The sequence below is a fragment of the Chenopodium quinoa genome, unplaced genomic scaffold (assembly GCF_001683475.1).
Source record: "Chenopodium quinoa cultivar QQ74 unplaced genomic scaffold, ASM168347v1, whole genome shotgun sequence".
NCBI classification, from domain to species: domain Eukaryota; kingdom Viridiplantae; phylum Streptophyta; class Magnoliopsida; order Caryophyllales; family Amaranthaceae; genus Chenopodium; species Chenopodium quinoa.
In genome coordinates this window covers 897495-917478 of record NW_018744420.1, presented here as the reverse complement: position 1 = coordinate 917478, position 19984 = coordinate 897495, and the positions used below count along the sequence as shown (strand labels likewise).

Below are 19984 nucleotides of genomic sequence, written 5' to 3'. Positions count from 1 at the left end.
TCTTTTAAAGATGCATTTTCCTTCAAAATTGCACAATCAATTTATGGAAACGAATGTCACAACAACACATCACCATCTTGCTTGGAGTCTCAAGAGGCAAGACTGATCTTCGCTTTGAGAACCTTCAAGAGCCTTGCCTCGTTTTGTGCCAGAGCTGCAACTGGATAATACAAGCACATGAATGTATAACACACTGGCGGATATGCTACAGAAAGAGGAGCAATCTTTGTCGAGACCGGACTACTGTTATTGAGGAAACACAGGATGATACTTTCAACACTGAAGAATTTGTTACAACATAGAGGTTATATGTACAGGAAAGTGGTTTTCTTTACAATCGATGACAATTCAGAGAATCAAAATTTTTTCCCAGGATACAAAGTCACAGAAGCAGGTGAACAAAGCATATCGTCATCATCTTAAGGGCAGATAATATATGGCATGCAAGGGTTGTCTGCATAACATCTCCAAGTTCCCAAGGTTTCAAATAGTTCTACCAAGGGTACCTCCATCAACTACAGATTCTCAATCTCCACGAAAAACATAAGCTTTTATTGTACATATACTTGCCCAAGTTGAATCATACAGAGGTCTTGTCTCTCTTGTGTCAACTTTCATCCATTCGGAGCTGTCTTCTAGCTGGTTTGATCTGGTTGATTTTCTGTAATTTGGCTATTGAGGAATTCCAATACTGACAGGCGCTGCAAGGCAAGTTAAAGGTAAACTTTGTTTAATATAAGAATATCTACCTACTTCTGCATGTAAGTAAACTATAAAATTATCAACAAGAATTACAGAACCAGGAGGCTATTGACTACATGTCCAAATGCTTCAAATACTGAGACACAAGAAGAGGTTCAGAAAGATCAATGGGCTTAATAAGATATACTTGTAATTTTCAAACAGCGCTAATTGTGAAGGGGCTTTAAGTAAGAAAAGCTTAGTTGAGGTAATATGTATTTTTCAGGAAGAGTTTCATTCTACATGACATGTCTTTTTACAAAGCATGCTAATCAACTTTGGATATAGTTTTGTGGATTTAAAACTTTACACAGTTCAGCCATCCCAACAGGAAATGACTGCAAGTCATCTGATTGCAAGATTTTTCTGGTTAAATTGCCACAAATACCAGCGTTTACAGTTTACATAGTATAAAGAGACATGAATCAGGCAAACAAAAGAAACCAAGCAGATGAAATTTAACCTTCAAAACATAAAGGCCTTGGTAATCTGTTAACTAATACTAAAATAAAACGTTGCTGACATCATGTCTTCTCCAAATTGTACACATGTCACTCTTGACATAAATTTTTTTCTCTCCAATTTGCTATGATGATGTCATTAGTTTTTATTTTATTTTATATTTTTACTTTTACCTTTGTTTATCTAACAAACCTTTCATATGCTTTATCCTTTGTCCCTACCGACACTTTTTTTTTTTTTTTTTTTTTTTTGGTACGTTAATATTTCAATGTTCAAGTGTTCATTGTGATTTTTTGTTTTGTTTTGTTTTTGTTTTTTTTTTTCATATTTTTTTATATTTTACAAGTAATATGCTATAGTAGAAATTACTTACCATGTATACAAAAAATTACCAAAGTAGAAAACTTTCTTTCTCCGTATTATTAACAAATCTCACAATATGTTTGTTTAAAACCATGCATCGCACGGGAACTAAACTAGTTTGGTATCAATTGAAAGGCGAAAACGGAAAACCACCAAAAAAAAATTATTTCAATAGCAGAGCTTGACCAAGAAGCCATACCCTTTGTTCAAGCGCTACTTGACTAGCGTCTATCTTCAAAGATTGTAACATGTTAACACCTTCACGAAATCCAGAAATAGCTCCCTCTTCATTACCAAGCCCTCTGTCAACATCAGCCACTTTTGCTAAAGAAACTGCTACATCTAAAGTCTGGAATCACAGGAAGGAATAACTTAGGAAAAGAGACATAATAAAATTTGCTTAGCTACATAAAAAGTAGAAGTTGAGGTAGTAACTAGTACTCCCTCCGTTTTGTTAAAGGGCCCCATTGGGAGTTTTGGTACTATTCATAATACCTACTTTGACCAACGTTTGTGACTTATACATAAGAAAAAATATAGTCTCGTGAATACTTGTTGGAATCGTCTCAATGAGTAGATTATTACTATTCAATTGTTATAATTTATAATTATTGATAATTAAAAGATATATTGATCAAATTTTGTACTGGTATGTGTGTCATGTAACTATGGGGCACTTATTTAAAAAACAAAGGGAGTAAAAAACTATGCAATTGGGTTTCTGTATGTAAGACCGAGCAAAACTATCTAATGATCCAAATCACCGAAGATCCGATCCGATACTAATTTTGGATCCGGGTATCCAATCCGAATTTTTCGAATATCAATTTTCGGATCTCCAAAACATATGGAAACATTTCGAATCCAGATAACAGATATATTTCGAAATTTAGATAACGAATATCCGATCCAAATATTATCTTTCACAAAAAAAAAGGGTAATTATCACTGGTACGCTCCAGCTTCATCTTTGGTACACCTACTCGACTATTGTTTATCAGTAGTACACCCAAGGTTTCACACAGTTATCAGCGGTACACCTATCGTACCATTTCCGTTAAAAAACGCTAGTTTTGGCTTTTTTTCGATTTTTTTATCAGTGGTACACCCCAGGTTTCACACAGTTATCAGCGGTACACCTACCTTACCCTTTCCGTTAAAAAACGTTAGTTTTGGCTTTTTTTCGATTTTTTAACTAAAAAAAAATTAATTAACTATTTTTAACTTAATTCTCAAAAAAAAAAAAAAAAAAAAAAAAAAAACCTTCTTTCTTCCTCATCTCCCTTCCATAGCCTTCCTCCAACCCCTTCCACCACCTATGCCAACAACACAATGGCGCCACCCCCACCACAAACCTCAAAACCCCCACAACTTGACAACCAACATATAACTCGACCCCAACCACGACCCTACAATCAAACCCAGGACAATCACATTCCCCTCCCCCCTTTCACCTCCCATTTCCTTTCGTTGTGGTCCGTAGGTGGATTGTGCGTAGGTTAGAGGAGGTTGTGCCGGAAAAGGGATGGGGAAAGGGGGTTGCAAAAGGGATCGCTGGCGGGAGGGGTGCCGGCGGAGTGATTAAGGGAAGGCGTCGCCAGCGGGATGGGGGTCGGGCACCGAGAAAGAGAAGGGATGCGAGCAGGGGGAGGCTGAAGGCCGTGAAGGGGGAGGGCTTGTTTTTTTTCTTTTTTAATAATAATAATAATAAATAGGAAAAATTAATCTAACTTTTTTTAAAATTTTATTTTATTTTATTTTTATTTTTTTGGACCAATCACAGGCCGTCACGTATCAGCTTTTTAAGTTAAAAAATCGAAAAAAAAGCCAAAACTAACGTTTTTTTAACGGAAAGGGTACGGAAAGACATCGAAAATCATTGCTTGTGTCAAGCTTGAAGCAGTGGAGTATGAGTTATGCCAAATATGCAAATTAGTTATGATTTTGATTGTAAAAGTTACGATATTTTCTCTAAATCTGTGGTTTAGAGATCTTTATTATTGTAGATGTCGTATGGCTATTATTTAATGATATTATTACTTCCCATTCAAAAAAAAAAAAAAAGTGTACCGCTGATAACTGTGTGAAACCTTGGGTGTACCACTGATAAACAAATCGGAAAAAAAAAGCCAGCTAACGTTTTTTTAACGGAAAGGGTATGGTAGGTGTACCGCTGATAACTGTGTGAAACCTTGGGTGTACCACTGATAAACAATAGTCAAGTAGGTGTACCATAGATAAAAGCCAGAAGCTGGAGTGTACCAGTGATAATTACCCAAAAAAAAAAAAAAAAATCAAAATTAAAAATAATTACATGATATTTCATATATCAGGTATACACGATCTGAAAACTTCGGATCAGATTCGGACATCATATATCCCAAATTTCAAATTTTGGATATCCGATCCGAAGTCCATTTTGGATTGAATATCCGATCCGTATTTGCCGAAGGGGGTTTCGGATCGAATATCCAATCTGTATTTGCCAAACTAAATGTAGTTTAGACGGTGACAGATTCAACAAATTTTTAATTTAGAAGAATTAGCATCCTCATATACATCGAGGGACATTGACTGCTGCTATAAAAGTTGATCACATTATTGCCAATAAGGATTTCTTTTCCCGTATTAATTGTTTCCATCAAAAAAAAAAAAAAAAAAAAAAAAAAAAAAAAAAAAAAAAAAAAGATTTACTTTAAGTTACTCCCAATTAGCCAACACTGCTTAACTCCAGCACAGATGTATGTGTTCATGGAATTATTCCTTTCTACAACATGTTTGGCAAATTTAGCATGGTAAAATGTTCTAACATTAAACAGAGTGCATTGCTCACAGCCAGAGCCTCTTTACTAGACAGAAGGCTAGAAAATTGCATGTGACAATGGTTATCTTATAAGTTAAAAGAGCATAGAGACAAATACAACTTGAAAAAATAAAAGAAAAGGGTTGTTATAACACTCATTGATCACCACTTGACAAGAAACCTGTGTTTTACTTTTGCAACCATTAAGAGACAGAGAAAAAGAAAGGAATAATATATAACCGTTTCTGCTTTCCTATTTCACAACAAAGAACAGTTGCAAAAGAGACATTTATTAGGAGAATTCAATAAACTAAGCAGCTAAGACATTATGCAAAAGGTTGAAGCAGGAGCTAACCAGAGATGCATTATCACGATGATTTAACAAGGCATTACGGCGAACTTCCAAAGAACGGAAATAATAAGTTCTTGAAGCTTGCAGATCTCCATCATAGTACTTCAGGTCTCCAATTTTATTCAGTGAAACGGAAAGAGTGTGTATAATCTGCCAATAATATATTCATTATTAATTAGTGTCAATACAGTAAAATTTGCAGATTAGATTTGCAGCTGTCACATGATGTGTGAATGTGTCACCTCCATATCATCAGGGGGCACTTGCGACAAAAATTCAACACTTTCGTCAAAGTAGGTGATGGCAGATCCAGCATCTCCCATTGCACGACTGCAACAAACTTGGTGAGTTCAGAATATTTTCTTAGGTTAAAAAGATAACAATATTCTTCTTAAAATGCAAAAAAAAAAAAAAAAAAAGAAAAAAAAAAAAGAAATAAGAAAAACTAACAAGAAGTTCAGTCAAAGAAAATAAGCAAATCATGAGTGCAATAGCAATTTTCAAGTACTAGAAAGTTAGAAACGTAAGGGACACTGTGAAAGATCACAACACAAGCTGTGCAAATTGAGAAAAATAAAGAGTATATTATATACTCCATTTTTCCAGAATATTGAAAAATTTTACCAGCTCAAAAATCAATTTTGCACATTTAATGGAAAAATATATGCCCATTTAGTGAAAAACTTTTGCACATTTATCCTTCTCATTTTAAGAAACTTCTCATTGGATCCTAACCCTTTATATATATGATGATGATGATACCTCAATGAAAATTTTCAGGACTCAAAGATGCACACTGTCAACCAGAAAAGTACTTCAAATCCCTTCCCCTCTCTTTTGCTTGCAGAAGAAATGGCTCTATAAAAAGAAGGGAGAACCAGACTCTTCAGACATGTCAAAGAAGGTTCTTCTCAGAGTATTGCTTTTGGAGGTTATACACCTAATATTTTACAGAATACAGATCATTAAACATGCTAAAAAGTTTTGAGCTACGTGCTTATGATGGGTCCCAGTTATGGGTATAATATCAGTAAGAGTACAATTAAGACCATAGTGCTGTACAAACTGCCATTCCTCACAGATCATTCAACCTCCTAAAAGTCTTCAACTATGTTCTTTTGCAGGGTCCCAGTTATGGGTATATGATCATAAAGAGTATAGTAAGACCAAGGTGTAGTACACAATTGTCGTTCTTCAGGTAATAGCAGACACTGAGAAAGGCGACAAGACAAGCTGAGCAAAATGAAAAATATCACACAGAGAATGATCCCCCCCCCCCACCCGGCCCTTCTTCAATGACCGCGATTAGGTGTCGAAGATGTATGCAGCATTATCCTTATAACTAGAAATATACTTAAATCTTTTCACTAAATTCTCCTGCAGAGGAAATAGCACAAAAGATACAGGCATTTCTGACACGCCAAAGGAAGTCCTCTCATCACTTGTGCTAAATATGATACAAATTATTATTGCATGCTTAAGGTCTTTTAATGAGCCCTTCTTGGTTCCAAGAATGATGGGAAATACACGTAATAGTAGGATAATATTTGGAAAACTGTGGGAATTTTCAAGATTTGAAGTAAATATTTAGTAGAGTTTTAAGTTTTAATGATTTTGTCGTTGCTTCTGCCATCTTTCACACTTTCAAAAAGTAATAAATAATAATAAATAAATTTATTACTGCAATTGGGTTTCAGAAATACAATCATATTTATGCATTGGTTGCATACGAACTTGCCACAATATACGCATCTGACCTTGTAAGAATTCAGTGTAAGCCACAAGTTATAGAAAATAATTATTGAGGCCCACAAGAGGTACAAAGGTTACTACATTAGTTAAATCAAGGGATGAAGGGATGAAAGATTCTAACAATGATTCTAATGTACCAAATACATTGTTCTTGAACAAAGGCTAGATCTCTCAATAAGAGAGACTACGAAAATTGTCAAAATAATAGGATTCAGAAAAGACTAACACATATAGCATTCCGCCTACCCGTAGTGCTGTGTAAATAAAAAAAATTGAAAGTCACCCTTGCTCTTATGAACAAGTTAACACTAAGTGAGTCATCTCAAACATTTCAGCCATGCATTGAATACCTTCCATTGATCTTTAGGTAAACTAGAAATTTCTGCAGAACCGTAAACCTGTCAAACATCTAGATAGCCCTATAGGCAACCCTTTCCTCATCACTCCTCAAACAATCAAATTATATGAAGGTTTCTTCAAAATAATTATATAGTAAAAACTGAATATAAATCATTAAGGTGCTAAACTAAGGTAGCCTTCTATAAACTTCGGATGATGCTAAGAGGATGAGTGATCCAGATGAGTATATGAGCAGGTCCTAGCACATAGTGAAGTTCTATGAGGTGTAAAGTAAGAGAAAGGGGGGAAGAAAGAGAGAGATATACCAGCAATCTCCCAGCATTCCCAGCACAGCCCCAAGTTGGGAGCACAATTCTGGCTTGTCACCAGATTCCTTTAATTGTTCCCTGATATCGGCAGCACAAAGTGACAGCCTGGATTTAGCACTTTCCACGTTCTGAGCACGAAATGCCTACAAATGCAAGAGAAAGTACATGATAGAACATACTTTTAGAACTAAAACTTAACAGTTGACTAACTTAAAGTTCAATATCTGTTGCCATGCTTTTAGACATTGACTATTCACACCACAACTTACCCTCATGGCATGTTGAACCAAAAAAGCACCTCTCTCTAATGAGACATCTTCATAAATCACAGATTTATTTTTGCTAACTTCCTCCTCGGTATCTGTACTGGCAGGAGACCTCTTGATTCTGGCATGACCAGCAATGAACTTATCAACAACCTTTTGAGTTTCTTCATCATGTTCAATCTTCTCAATATCAGCTCCACATAATGGACAGTCCTTAAAGCGAGATATGCATGCCCTGGATTGCCAAGCACAATAAGAAACCTACTCAAGGATAGAAAGAAGCAGTAACATAATAATCACGATATTTCCTTTAAAATAAAGGTGTTGAAAGCAGTAGTTGTCACAAATAAATTCAACTTACTTGCAGAATATGTGGGAGCAGGGCACACATTTACTGCTCTCAAACAAAAGGGCTTTGCATAGCACACAGCTGAGAGGGCCAATTTTGAATGAACGAGAATCATATCCAAGAGGACACTTTGGTTCAATTATGCCAGAATCAACAGACTCGCTTTTAGCTTTACTCTCATGTTCTGCAGCATGCTTACATATATTTTCACCACTTCTTTTCGATGAGGCATCATCAGGACGAGTAGCTTTGACGAATGGGCACACTGGGGTCATCTGTTCCAACACTGATGGAAGCAAGTATCAGAGATCAAGCGTTTACATGATCAGTTAACCTATTAGCACATGATAAAAATCCAACCAGTTTCACTTTAAAGTCAAATCTGATTATCTGAACCAAACAAGCAACCACAGAATGGAGAGAAATATCTTGGAGAAGTTACCCACATAATCAACAAAAACAACAGTGAAAATACGAAACAAATGGATAAAGGTTTTTCTGCCAAAGCTACAGTTACATCTGAAATCAACCAAGGAAACATATAGAAAATACTTCAACAACACTAATATAACCAAGATTTTTCCTTTCTATAGGAAGATCAATGATATCAAGAGAGCCGGATATGAATATCTAACAGATTACAGCCAGCCTATTAACCAAAAACTATCTAACAGATTTTTTGTGTTTTGTGGCAAGAGAGCTGCCATGTCTAGCCATCACTCACATGAGCGATTGCTTAATCAACAACAATCATTCTATGTAGCATGATCCCTCACACTCTAATTGCAGAAAGCCGGGATAAAAATATTGCTTCATCTCACAATAATAGAAATCTCCCCAAGGGAATCTCACCATCTATCTTTTTATAAAAGATGATCTAAGATCTGAATTGCCCTCTTCCCAGCCTAGAATTACAAACTTGCTAGTGTCTCAATCCCTTTTGAGTTTAAAATATCCTTTCCAGATCCTTCCCGAAGTTATGTCCCAGAATGGTCTGGTACTTCATATCATTTTACCACATTTAAAGATAAAAGGTTTGATGTAAATAACACTGCACAACTCTAAACATTATCTTTTTTAGTATAAAATGTGCTTCAATTAAGTCATCAGCTTCCACTCATGGATAAACTAATGTCCACAAAATTACTTCCACAAGAGCAAGAGGGTTCTGAAGATTCTTCCCAGAGATTGAATGACAAAAAAAACACTTCTTCTTGTTTTTTATGTGGAATGGAAAATTGGGAAATAAGAGGGTTGAATTTAAAGATCCCTAAATTGATATAATTAACTCGGACCAAGAAAAAAAAACACCTAAAATTCAATTAGAACTAACATGATCCTCTGATGTCTTGCATATCAAAGATTACTCTGCATTCATCGGGCATAAAATAGAAAAGGTACATATTGACCGTACCACAACAATAACATGGTGAAAGATTATAATACTTCGTATATGACTATAACACCAACTTAAATTCTCCTTTCAATAACGAATGAAGAAAATAACGCAATCATATTGATATCTTCGGCAGCTTACAGACCCTTGCATTGCCACTAACACTATGTTGATTTACATGCGAAACATGTACTATTAGAATATAAATTTGGCTTAGAATACTCCAACATATGCAAAACAAATTTACCACTATGGATTTGGACCACACCGGCCTCAAGTCTATAACTACGGATATTGTATTATTCCCTCTATCCCTTTTTATTTGCCCCATTTGACTTTATTTATGAGAGCTTCTCAAACGAAATGTGGGAAGTACAAAAGAACGGAGAGAGTACGACTTATCACCCTCATCGAAACCTACATCTTTAGGTATCCCAAACAGCTCAGATTATGATAAACAATCAACATCACAATTTCAAAAATTAGACTCTTCACCTCTAATAAGAAAACCCCAGATGAATTTTGACATTACATCTATAACTCATACAATTCAACACCATAATACTTTCTTACCCAAAAAAAAAATGATTTTCGCAAATTATTTGATTAATACAATTTTAACAATTACCCAAAACATATCATTCCATAAAACATTATAAGTAACCCAGATCATGCAATTATAAAATACAGCAACAGAAACCAAAGAATACTACTCAAGAAATTATTCCGTAACATAAACCATAGGATCTAGACATCAAAATCAAGATTAATTATACCTGTTTTCATAAATAAAAGAAATTCAATAGTACCTGGAATAAACAGATCTGAAATAGGGAGATGAGAGGAGGATGGTGTTAAAATGGCGGGGGGAGAGTAAGTGTGAAAATGGTGTTTGTTTGGATAGGATTTTTTTTAGGAAGGAAGGAGGTGGTGAAAATGTCAATTGTGCAGGTATTGAACGGAAAGTCGTTTGCAATTGCCAGCATTATGTATGTATATTCCTGTTTTGCCCCTCTCAATGTGGAAGCGTGGAACCTTCTACCGTCTAGAGGTGATCAAAGGGCGGGGCAGCACGGGTTCAGGCCGAGACGAGGCTAAAAATTTCAGCCTGTTTGGTCGGGTCGGGCCAAGGTTTATAAGGAAAATGTTGTTCTAAAAGCTACAAAATTAAATCGGGTCTAACGAGCTTTTTTGATTTGGGCTAATAAAATAACTAAAAAGCTTAGCAATGCATCACTGAGGCCCATGGGAAATTAAGAAATTTTTGGGCTAGCTTAGCCCAACCGGACTTCGGGATGAAAATTTTGTCTAAAGCCAATTGTTATATAGAAATAGGTGGATCACACCTATAACATGAACATTTAATAAAAAAAAATATATGAAAACATCACAAAAAAATATGAACACATCCCTACCTTTTAAAAGGGTATGAGAAAACACTTATGAATAGGATTCCATATCAGCGCATAGTAGCTACGGGCATATCAAGTGTATAGGAGGGCATAAGCGTCATTTACCATGCATTAAAAAAAAAGTGGGGAGTGGAAGGCTAATTGTGTTTTGGTATCCCGTTATTTTTCAAAAACCAATTTCATTATCTTTAAAGCTTATTCTCTCTCCTTCGTTTCTAGTTTTCTCTCCACTCTCTCTCCTCCCTGAAGGTCTTGTACTCTGTTCCAACGAAGACGCTAGGACGGTGGTTATCGTCGGAGAAAGAGCAGAAGTTTACTCCGATGTAGTTGGTGCGTAAATTGTAGGTAGCTGCTACTAGCTTCGTCGTTTGATTGAAGGTATGGGCGCAAAACACTTCTCGAATTATGATTTCCTGTGTAAATGTTGTAGTTGTGACTTTTGTTTGTTGTTATGAAGTTTTAGTTTATGTAATTTAGGGTTTTCCAGTGAATTTAGCGATTTAGGGTTACCTGTGTTGTTCATTTGTTTAATTGGTAAAAATTTTAGTGGGCGTGGTCCTAAAACCCTTAATTGGATTGAATTTGTTGTTATGATGTTTTAGTTTATGTGATTTACGGTTATCCAGTGAAAATAGCGAAGTAGGGCTTCCTTTGTTGTTCATTTTTATTGTTGGAATTAATTTGAGGATGTGAAACCCGTAATTGGAATGAAATGAATTTGTTGTTATGATGATTTAGATTATGTAATGCTTTGTTAACCACTGGAAATTTGCGACCCGTTGTTGTTTAACTGTAATGAACAAGCGAAATTGTTTTGGGTGTGGTGGTATGAGTGTTGAATTAAAGTATTTAATTTAATTTGAATCCATGTAAATGAGTGATTAATTTTGAGTTTTTTGTGGTGGAAGACGTATTGAATTATGAACAAGTGATATTGTTACATTAAGAAATTATGACTGTTGTGGTATGTATATGTGAATATAGTGGAGAAATTACATGTGAAGAGTTAAGGGTTCGTTGAAATGGTTTAATGTAGTTAGGGAATCCCATTCATCGAGCATTCATTAGAACTTGGCATGAGGAAATAATGCCGAGGAAGAGCAAGGGATAGGAATGGTGAGTTATTGTCTGTTGAAATTAAAAGATTGTGTGTTTGCTGGATTTGCTTAGTGGTGGTTGTGTGTTGTAGTTGATTTTTGGTGGCAAATATTTGTGTTTGTGTAGGCACGGTCGAAAGCCGTGAATGAAGAGGTGCCTAAAAAGGGAAGAAGAAACTGAAATCTGATCCAGTTTTTGAGGTACAGTATTTAAAGGACTCTAATGAAGTCTAATCCAGTTTTGAGGTAGAGTATTTAAAAGACTCTGATGAAGCTGGTTCTGATGATCGTGGTTATACTGAATCTAGTAGTGATGAAGCTGTTTCTAATTATGTTGTTTCCACATCTAGTGATTATGAGGAAGATGAGGATGCGGGGGACGATGGTGAAGGTAGTGAGGAAGAATCAGAACAGGACAAAGTGAGCTACCAGGATCTCCTGATCAAGTTATTTTTGGAAAAGGTTGAGAAAGGGAAGCGCAAGCGAGGTCATATTGAGAAAAAGATAAGAAAAAGGGGCAAGCTAAAGGTATGTCATGTTAGATGGAAATGATAAAAGCTTATTTGTTGTGTAATACTTGGATGGAGAAATGAAATGTTTAATGTCATGTGTAGGTCGAGAAGACGAAGGGAGAAATGGCGAAGGAGAAAGGGGTTGTCGTTAAAACCTAATCAAGAAGTACGCATAAGGTACTCTGTGAACATTATTTGTTGAAATCCATGACATGAAAATGTCTGTTGGGAGTTCTGTGGTTGGTCCTTTGTTTTGTTTAGGTAGTTGGGTAAATAAACTGAATTACTAAAGATTAATTGTAAATTGTAGTTTAGTTGTAAGTTAAGTATGAATATTGTGAGTCCTTAATTGGATGTGCATGATTAAATTCCCTTATAGAATATTCACAAGTAATTTGAATGGGATTGCATAATTAGTTTCTATTTAGGTGGTTTATATGGAAGGACAGTTGCTGTAATTTGTTGTAATTTAGTTGGAAACGTAAAAAATTGAGGTAACCTAGAAAGGAATTAGTTGGAAATGAAGAATTTGAGTAACCTAGAAGGAATTTAATCGGTTAGTGGTGTTATTTTGTGAGGCTTGGGCCGGTTTCATTTGATTGAAGTTTATGTTGTTTGAATGTAATGTTGTAGGCCCCAAATTTGCATGGTGTGAAGGCTTTTGCAATTGCAGTGAAGAAGTTTGATGACTCTAGGAAGAAGCTGGTCACATAAATGGGTTTTGGAGGGTTGTTAAGTATACCCCTGACTCTTGTACCCCGGAAGTTTGTGTACTGGCTGTTGACAAGGGTGATGGGTGATGGTTCCATAACTTTTGGAGATGAGTGTGTGCTTCCTTTGAGTCATGTGCAGGTCGAGTACGTACTTGGGATTCCCATGGGGTCAAAGGAATTGTCGTGTACGATTCCTGAGGATAAGCAGGCAGAGCATAGCAGAATTTTGGAGAAGTTTGGGAAAAATGAACACATTTCATTAGTAGCTGCGTTGGGGTCACTGATTCGAAAGGATGAGGAAGGTAATGTGTTGCCGCTGTCGGATGACGAGAAGGCTGATTTCAAGATAGCCTTTCTCATAGTAGCTCTGGGCTACTTATTGTGTGCTACGGCGAACACAAGCTATCTTGGGGTGAAGCTTGTACCGTCGTTATTGGTTTACGATGAAGCGGATGAGTATGACTGGTGCAGTTATGTATTTAACTAGATGGTTGCTGCAGCCAGGAGTTTCCAAAAGAAATTTGCTCGTGATGGATATGTTGCAAGTTGTGGGGGTTGTATCCTTTTTTTTTGTTGGTGAGTAAAATTAGGTATTTGCCACCGTACACCAAAAGCTTTTTGAGTAATTTTATTAAATTTTGCAGTTGTCTCGTTTGTAATGGTTAGTTGAACTAAATCATCCATCCTATCCTTTTTTTGTAGATTTTTTTATCTAGATCACCTAAGTCGCGTCCCTATGAGGTGGGATGTGAGACCGAGACTGGAGGCATGGTCCGAAGAAAAGATCAATGAGGCGGTTGGCGATGACAAAAAAGAATATGGGGATTTCGGAAAATTGCCGGTTAATATTAGTTTGACTTTCATTTGATGTGAATACATCCCTGCTGAAGCTGTTGTGTTTGATTCATTTTCAGTCTCTAGATGTAGCGTATGGGGAGCCGCATTCGTTGACTCCTCGGGAGGTTCGAAAGCAAAGGGTGGAAAGCGTAGATGTGCAACAGACTACGCAGGAGGTAGACGCGGAAAATATTACGCAGCAGGTATAATGCAAGTCAATGATAGTTTTAGATGTAGCTCTGTAATTTATAAAATAAGTGACATGTCCTATGGTAGTTGTTAATAGTTTTTATTCATGCTTTCCTGAAGGTGTTGGATAGAATTACTCCGAAGTTGGTGGCTGTGATGGATTTGAAATTAGCTGACGTTATGAAATCAATGCATAAGCTGATGTCAAAGTGTGGTGACGTAGCTAATGCTCGGAGAGTGAGTAGGGGGAACCCAACGAAGAGGGGTAAGCCAACGGAGAAGGAAGTTGTTGTGCATGAAGATGAGGCTTTGGGCAGTTGTTTGTTGGAGAAGGAACAACTAGAAGAAGGTGCGAACGCAGTTGATGGGAAAGAGCCTCATGCTGATTCAGTTTCAGGTAAAGATGACCTGGACCGTGTGGTTCAAAAGATTTCGGATGATCCAATGTTTGCAGAGGCTGGGGGTGTGGTGAAGGTGGTTGGGGATGAATCCAAGGTGGTTGGGGCTGATGAAGGTGTTTTCTCAGAGTTCCAAGCCTGGTTTTCTGATCATGAAGTGGATGATGAGAACATAGATTCTGGACCTCAAATAGTTGTGGGCTTGCTTGGGACGAGGGGAACTACTGTGTTGGTTGATGCTCGGTGCAGTTTGGCAAATTCATCTTCATCTGATGAGGAAGATGAGTCTGGTGGGAAGGGGGTCGGAACTGGTGATAAGAGGGTGGTGAAACCTACCAAGGCAGCCTTGTCATCCATGTTCACCAGTGTGTCCAACACCCGTGGCCATACAACGGTCAAGGCATGTCTGCTGCAGTTTGTAAAGCGCTGGAAGGACTTGAAGGATCCACTTAGGTAATTCAGAAACGTGTAATTGAGTGAAAAGTCTTTTTTGTGGTTTTGTAAAATTTTGGTTTAAATTGTAAATTCTAATATGTTTATGTTTATACTTGGTGTTATGCTGTTGTTTCACTTCATAGCCCTGTTATGGTGTTGATAAAGTGTGACAGCATGGAAGCCAACCAGAGGGATTGCTATGAAGTGGTGCACCATAAATCGCGGGTTTCCAGTGATTACAATAGATTGGTCAGTGTGCTATACACCAAGTAATGGGCCACCAAAGACTTTTGGAACAAAAGCAAACATATTTAGCTTGACCCAATCTTTTCGGTAAGTGGTTCGTGGTTCATTTCAGCTCTAGGGTGTCATATTTACGTGCGCAATTGATGATCATGCTTGTTGTTTTTTTTTGTCTGCGTCGTAGAATCGACTGTTGTTGAACGAAGGAAAAGAAGAACATATTTGTACCAAGTATGCCAAATTTCTCCTAAGCTTTAAACTGTCGCAGATTCGAGAGGTCAGCTACTTGCTATCGTAATTCAATACTGCAGGTTTAAATGTGGTTCATGCATATACTCTAAATTGTGCTTATAGCATTGACATTGTCATTTTACCAGGTCTTTGTCCCAGTGCTCGAAGTTCCTGAGGATTCCTTTAACGAGTCGCACTGGTTGTGCTTAGCATTAGACATGAAGGCTCAACAGGTGTGGATGATAGATTCTATGTACCCTGACCCGTTCACCACACATGCCAAAGAGTTTGATCTTCTGGTACTAATACTAATGCCTTTAATTCTAAACAAACATGGTATTTACTAGGACCATTTGGTTATGTGTAATGTGTTTGTGAAACTACAGGTTAGTGGTATCGACGTCCTTTTCCGACTCTGTGACCCAGCATGGAAAGCTGGTCAGCTACATTCTTGGACGAGATGCATTGTTGAGATCTTAGAGCCAAAGGATAAGTAAGCACTTGTTTCCTTATTTGCTTACTGTGCCAATAACTGTCAGCCTTGCTTTAAGGTCAAAAGAACGTATGTTCAACTTTTATGTTGATTGTGGTCCTCTAATGTGCAGCTCATACTGTGGTGTTCTTATGCTGGCGTGTATTAAGTTCTTTACCAGAAGATTCACCACGAGGTTTAGTGTGGTAAATGGTGTATATATCTGTGTTTTGTGTTAAGATCTCTGGAGTGGTTGGCTATAGTGTTTGTTCATACATTTAAAGGGGAAGATACCTAGTGCTCGGGAAAATTTGTTCTTGGACGACGTGCAGTGTGAAGTGAACGAATTGAAAGATAGTCTGGGGGATTTGATTCCAGGTTCTAGGAAAACAACGTGAAAACTGTGATGTGTCCTGTTAGTGGCCTGGGCAATGGTGTAATTATTTTCTAGGGTTGAAGTGTGGTGTCTCTAATTACTGTGTATTGAACATTTAAACAGTTGCTGGCAAACGTACTCCTCCCTACGGTGGTCTGTCCACTCAGGGGTAACTATTAGGTTGCTTTGGTCGTCGAGGTGGTCTGTCCACTCATGGCTAAGTGTTTGATGTGATGTCCTGATGTCTGCATTTGATGTTTTGTTGGGAAAGCTATTGGCGCGACTCGTTTTGTTGCATTTTGCTAGTAGATTATGCAGCAACTGTACGTTAATTACTTTTTGCAATCTACACAAACAGGCTAATTTAAACTCAACATACAGTGCGATACATTGCAAGTGCCACTGGTGGAATGTAAATGATATTCTTACAATTTAGTTCACAATGGTATAGTAGAAGTGTCATTTGTCTTTGCAATGGTACATTAAATTGGTGTGGGTTGTACCATTTATTCGTCAATGTTTTCATGAATTAGGATGGAAGTGCAATTCAGTAAAACAACACAATGACATTCAACATTACAATCCATAATTCATAGAATAATTCTAAGGATCGCAAATGGTAATCCAACTACAAAGAAAACATGGAAAGTAATCCAGCCATTGTTTACAGTTCAACCTTCAATTAGATGACAAGTTTTGGAGTGATTGCCCCTTATGAAAGGGTTAGTATTCTCCTACCACTGGTTTTCTAGTGGTACAATTAAAAGTAATAAACGTACCACTTTGATTGCAGTTGTGCATATTCACTTCATGTACACAGCGTAGGTACGTATCATGTGCACAATATGCATATGAAAGGGTCATTATTCATGTACACAGCATAGGTACATAGTATGTACACAGCATAGGTACGTACCACTATGATTAAATGTACCAACTTCATTTCCTTTAAGTGGTAAGTTTTCGAGAATTAAATGTACCACTATCATAGTTAAGTGGAATACTCAAGGTTCCCCCTACTCGTAATAACTACAGAGCTAATACATGCATTAAACAATCAAGGCTCAAGGCATAATCAAACATAGTGAAGGCATAGTCCAACACAGTGAAGGCATAACCAAACATAGTCTTAGGCATACAGAAAAATAGTTTTACGGAAAGGCAAATAAAACTACAGTACTAATTAAACAAAGTCACAGAGCATTGAGGAGTATTTGATCCCTAGCATCTTCATCATAGGTCTCTTCCAAATCCGCAGTGGTGGTTGGAGCCATCGAAAGCCAAACCAGAATTGAAGTAGTAACTACCTGGCTCTGCCTCCTCGTCCAAGCTGAACGGGTCATTGTTCAATTCAACTTGTTGCGGAGGCCATGATGGTGGTGGTGGAGCCTGTAATTGCAAACAACATTTAGTTAGCTAAACAACCTACATTCCAAACAATATTATAAAACAAACAAATTACCTGGAAAACATTCCAAACAACATCAACAAGCAACCTATTTGGTTCACTTGATCTGTGCAAGAAATTGGCCCTTAGCATATTTGGTTTCCAAAACATCATAACTCCACCAGGCCTAGACTCCGGACCATATATCTCTTCTTGATATTCACCTGGGAGGCCACGAACAACGCAATTGTTCACCTCATGTTTACCAATGCGAGCTTCCAAAATGATGACCAAGATGGGGTAAAATTTTTCGTGTAGGGCCATGAAGTGTTCTGTAAAGGAGGGCCTTGTGCACCCTCGGGCGTTCCAAAATAGAATGAGCGACCCGCGATCGACTACGCCATACTCTTCGGATGAGGAAATATGCTCTCCTTTATAACTAACACGGTGGTACCGTTTACGAATGGGCCAGCGATGGTCAAGCCTGGGATTAAAGGTACAACCTTCAACCTAGAACCTCAGGTGGGTGTTAGTAGTATCGATCGTCATGAGGTGGAGGGTATCTGTGAAAGAGCCAACAAATATGTGACGCCAAAGCGTGGGGAAACAGTAACCAACTATGGAGTCAGTGTCAAGATTGGGCTTCAAGTCAATTGCTTCCTCTATCTCAGGTGGTACTGTGAGAGGGGACGACGAGGAATAGAACTTCTCCATGAGTCAATACAGCATGACACAAGCTCCCTCGTTGTAGCAACCCACCAAGTCCTCTAAAAGAGGAAGGTGTCCCGATATCGGCCTGTCATCTTGTAACAGCATGCAATCAGTTTGGCAGCACATTGATTGGAGGAGATGTGCTCTAATGGATTGCCCAGGCTGGTATATCCCATTATAAAAGTTGTAGGTGTTCCTAAAACACTTTACTAAATTCAGGCTTATTTCGAACACCCCCCTAAGGTTTTTTTGAAAGTAAAATATTGGTTGACGTGGGTGGGGTAACAATTGGTGATCTGAGCTACAGTGTTTGACAACGGAAGTTCCGGCCATTTTACTTGCTTGTAACCGGGACAGGGGATGGAGATGAGATGAAATGAGAAATGGAGGGCAATAGATGCAGAGTATGGTTGGAAATTTAATTTTATTGTGATGAAATCGTTTTAAATTCTTGTAAACTGCCGCATCCGTTCCCCAATGTATTGTCTTCATAAAAAATTCTTGGAAATGGTACAAGGTAGTCACTGGGTGGTACATTTGACTTTTGTATTCGCTGGAACTAAATGTATCACTCTACATATTGTTAAAATTTTTACCTTCAGTTACGGTGGTGAATTATGGAATGTTCACCCTGTTGCAGGCTACTTGGCCTAGGTCCAGTACTATGGCACAGAGCTGTTGTTTCAAAAGAAACACACATTCATTCCAGTGGAACAATTTATAGTCACAAACATCTAGGCTCAGTTAATGTCAACATGTAATGGTACATTTTTTGTGCCACTGGACGTAACGGAACTAACACAAAGGAATTTGCATGACAAATATTAGTAATACTATTGCTACACTTTGCATATGAACACATATATAAAAATTAAAAAGTTCTACACAATCTGAAAAACTAACTCTTATTAAGAAGTAGTGCATTTCGTAGATTATATGAAGGATGACTCTTAGTAGGAGTTGGTGATGATGTGGCAATGGATAGAGATTAAGAACCCCCCCATTTTAAGATGCTTCTCACTATTGATGCTTTAACGTAGACTTAACTTACAAGGACAAACATAAAATCATACAAAGTAGTCTTAAAATAAGTCTAAACAACTGTCAGTGGTACACTTATCGTTCACGAAATGTACCACTATGATCTGACATATTGAAATGACGGGTGACGAAAATGGCAGTTCCCCATATTATGCGTTTCCCAAGGAGTTGTTTTGTCAAAAGAAGCACAAATTCTGGTTAATGGTAGAAGTTAATCACTGGTGGTACAATTGATTTTGTATTTGGTTGGGTGATTGTACCATTGTATGTATTGTTTTAATTTTTACCTTCAGTTACGCTGCTGAATGTTCAGCCTGTTATAGGCTACGTGGCCTAGGTCCAGTACTATGGCACAGAGCTATTGTTTCAAGAGAAACACACATTCATTCTAGTGGAACAATTTATAGTCACAAACATATACGCACACTTAATGTAAATATGTAATGGTACAAGTTTTGTACCACAATTTATTGTCACAAACATATACGCACACTTAACGTAGTTGGGAGTGAACTTAACGCATGTTGATAGTTGCGAGTATAAGAAGGGGGGAAAGTATTGGTTCATGGGTGGTTTCCTTTCCTTGAAGTAAAAGAAGTTGCCAAAAAAAAAACAAATGGGTGGCCAAAGAAGTAAGAGAGTGGTGGCTGATAAGGGAGTGGTTGGTGATAAGAGCCCAAGGTGCCTTATGAAGCGGCTGGAATTCATGAAAAAAATGGGTATCATGACGTAAACGGTGTTGTTCGGGACTTTTACCTCTCAAAAAGAGGTAAAGAAA

The 19984-nt window shown here is 37.5% G+C and overlaps 1 protein-coding gene across 6 annotated transcripts; it reads right to left on the bottom strand.

Annotated features, from left to right (window-relative positions):
• Positions 1-246: 246 nt before the first annotated feature.
• On the bottom strand, positions 247-10128 carry LOC110696941 (protein NCA1-like). Of its 6 annotated transcripts, none has more exons than XM_021874272.1 (8): positions 9929-10128; positions 7769-8042; positions 7411-7642; positions 7139-7284; positions 4964-5051; positions 4725-4871; positions 1766-1915; positions 247-701 (listed from the first exon to the last, which is right to left on the bottom strand). In XM_021874272.1, exons 1-8 carry the CDS (start codon positions 9936-9938, stop codon positions 636-638), a joined length of 1113 nt encoding a protein of 370 aa, XP_021729964.1. In that variant the 5' UTR covers positions 9939-10128; the 3' UTR covers positions 247-635. The 6 variants fall into 6 exon arrangements, with proteins under 6 accessions (XP_021729964.1, XP_021729967.1, XP_021729970.1 ...); XM_021874275.1 differs by having other exon boundaries at positions 7769-8090; positions 9962-10128; XM_021874278.1 differs by having other exon boundaries at positions 7769-8031; positions 9962-10128.
• Positions 10129-19984: the final 9856 nt, after the last annotated feature.

Bases quoted from the DNA above. Each gene is read 5' to 3' on its own strand.
- LOC110696941 (XM_021874272.1), bottom strand. The intron at 7,643-7,768 runs GTAAGTTGAATT...TTGGCAATCCAG, and splicing joins TGCTCCCACATATTCTGCAA to GGCATGCATATCTCGCTTTA. The intron at 7,285-7,410 runs GTAAGTTGTGGT...TTGCATTTGTAG, and splicing joins TGGTTCAACATGCCATGAGG to GCATTTCGTGCTCAGAACGT.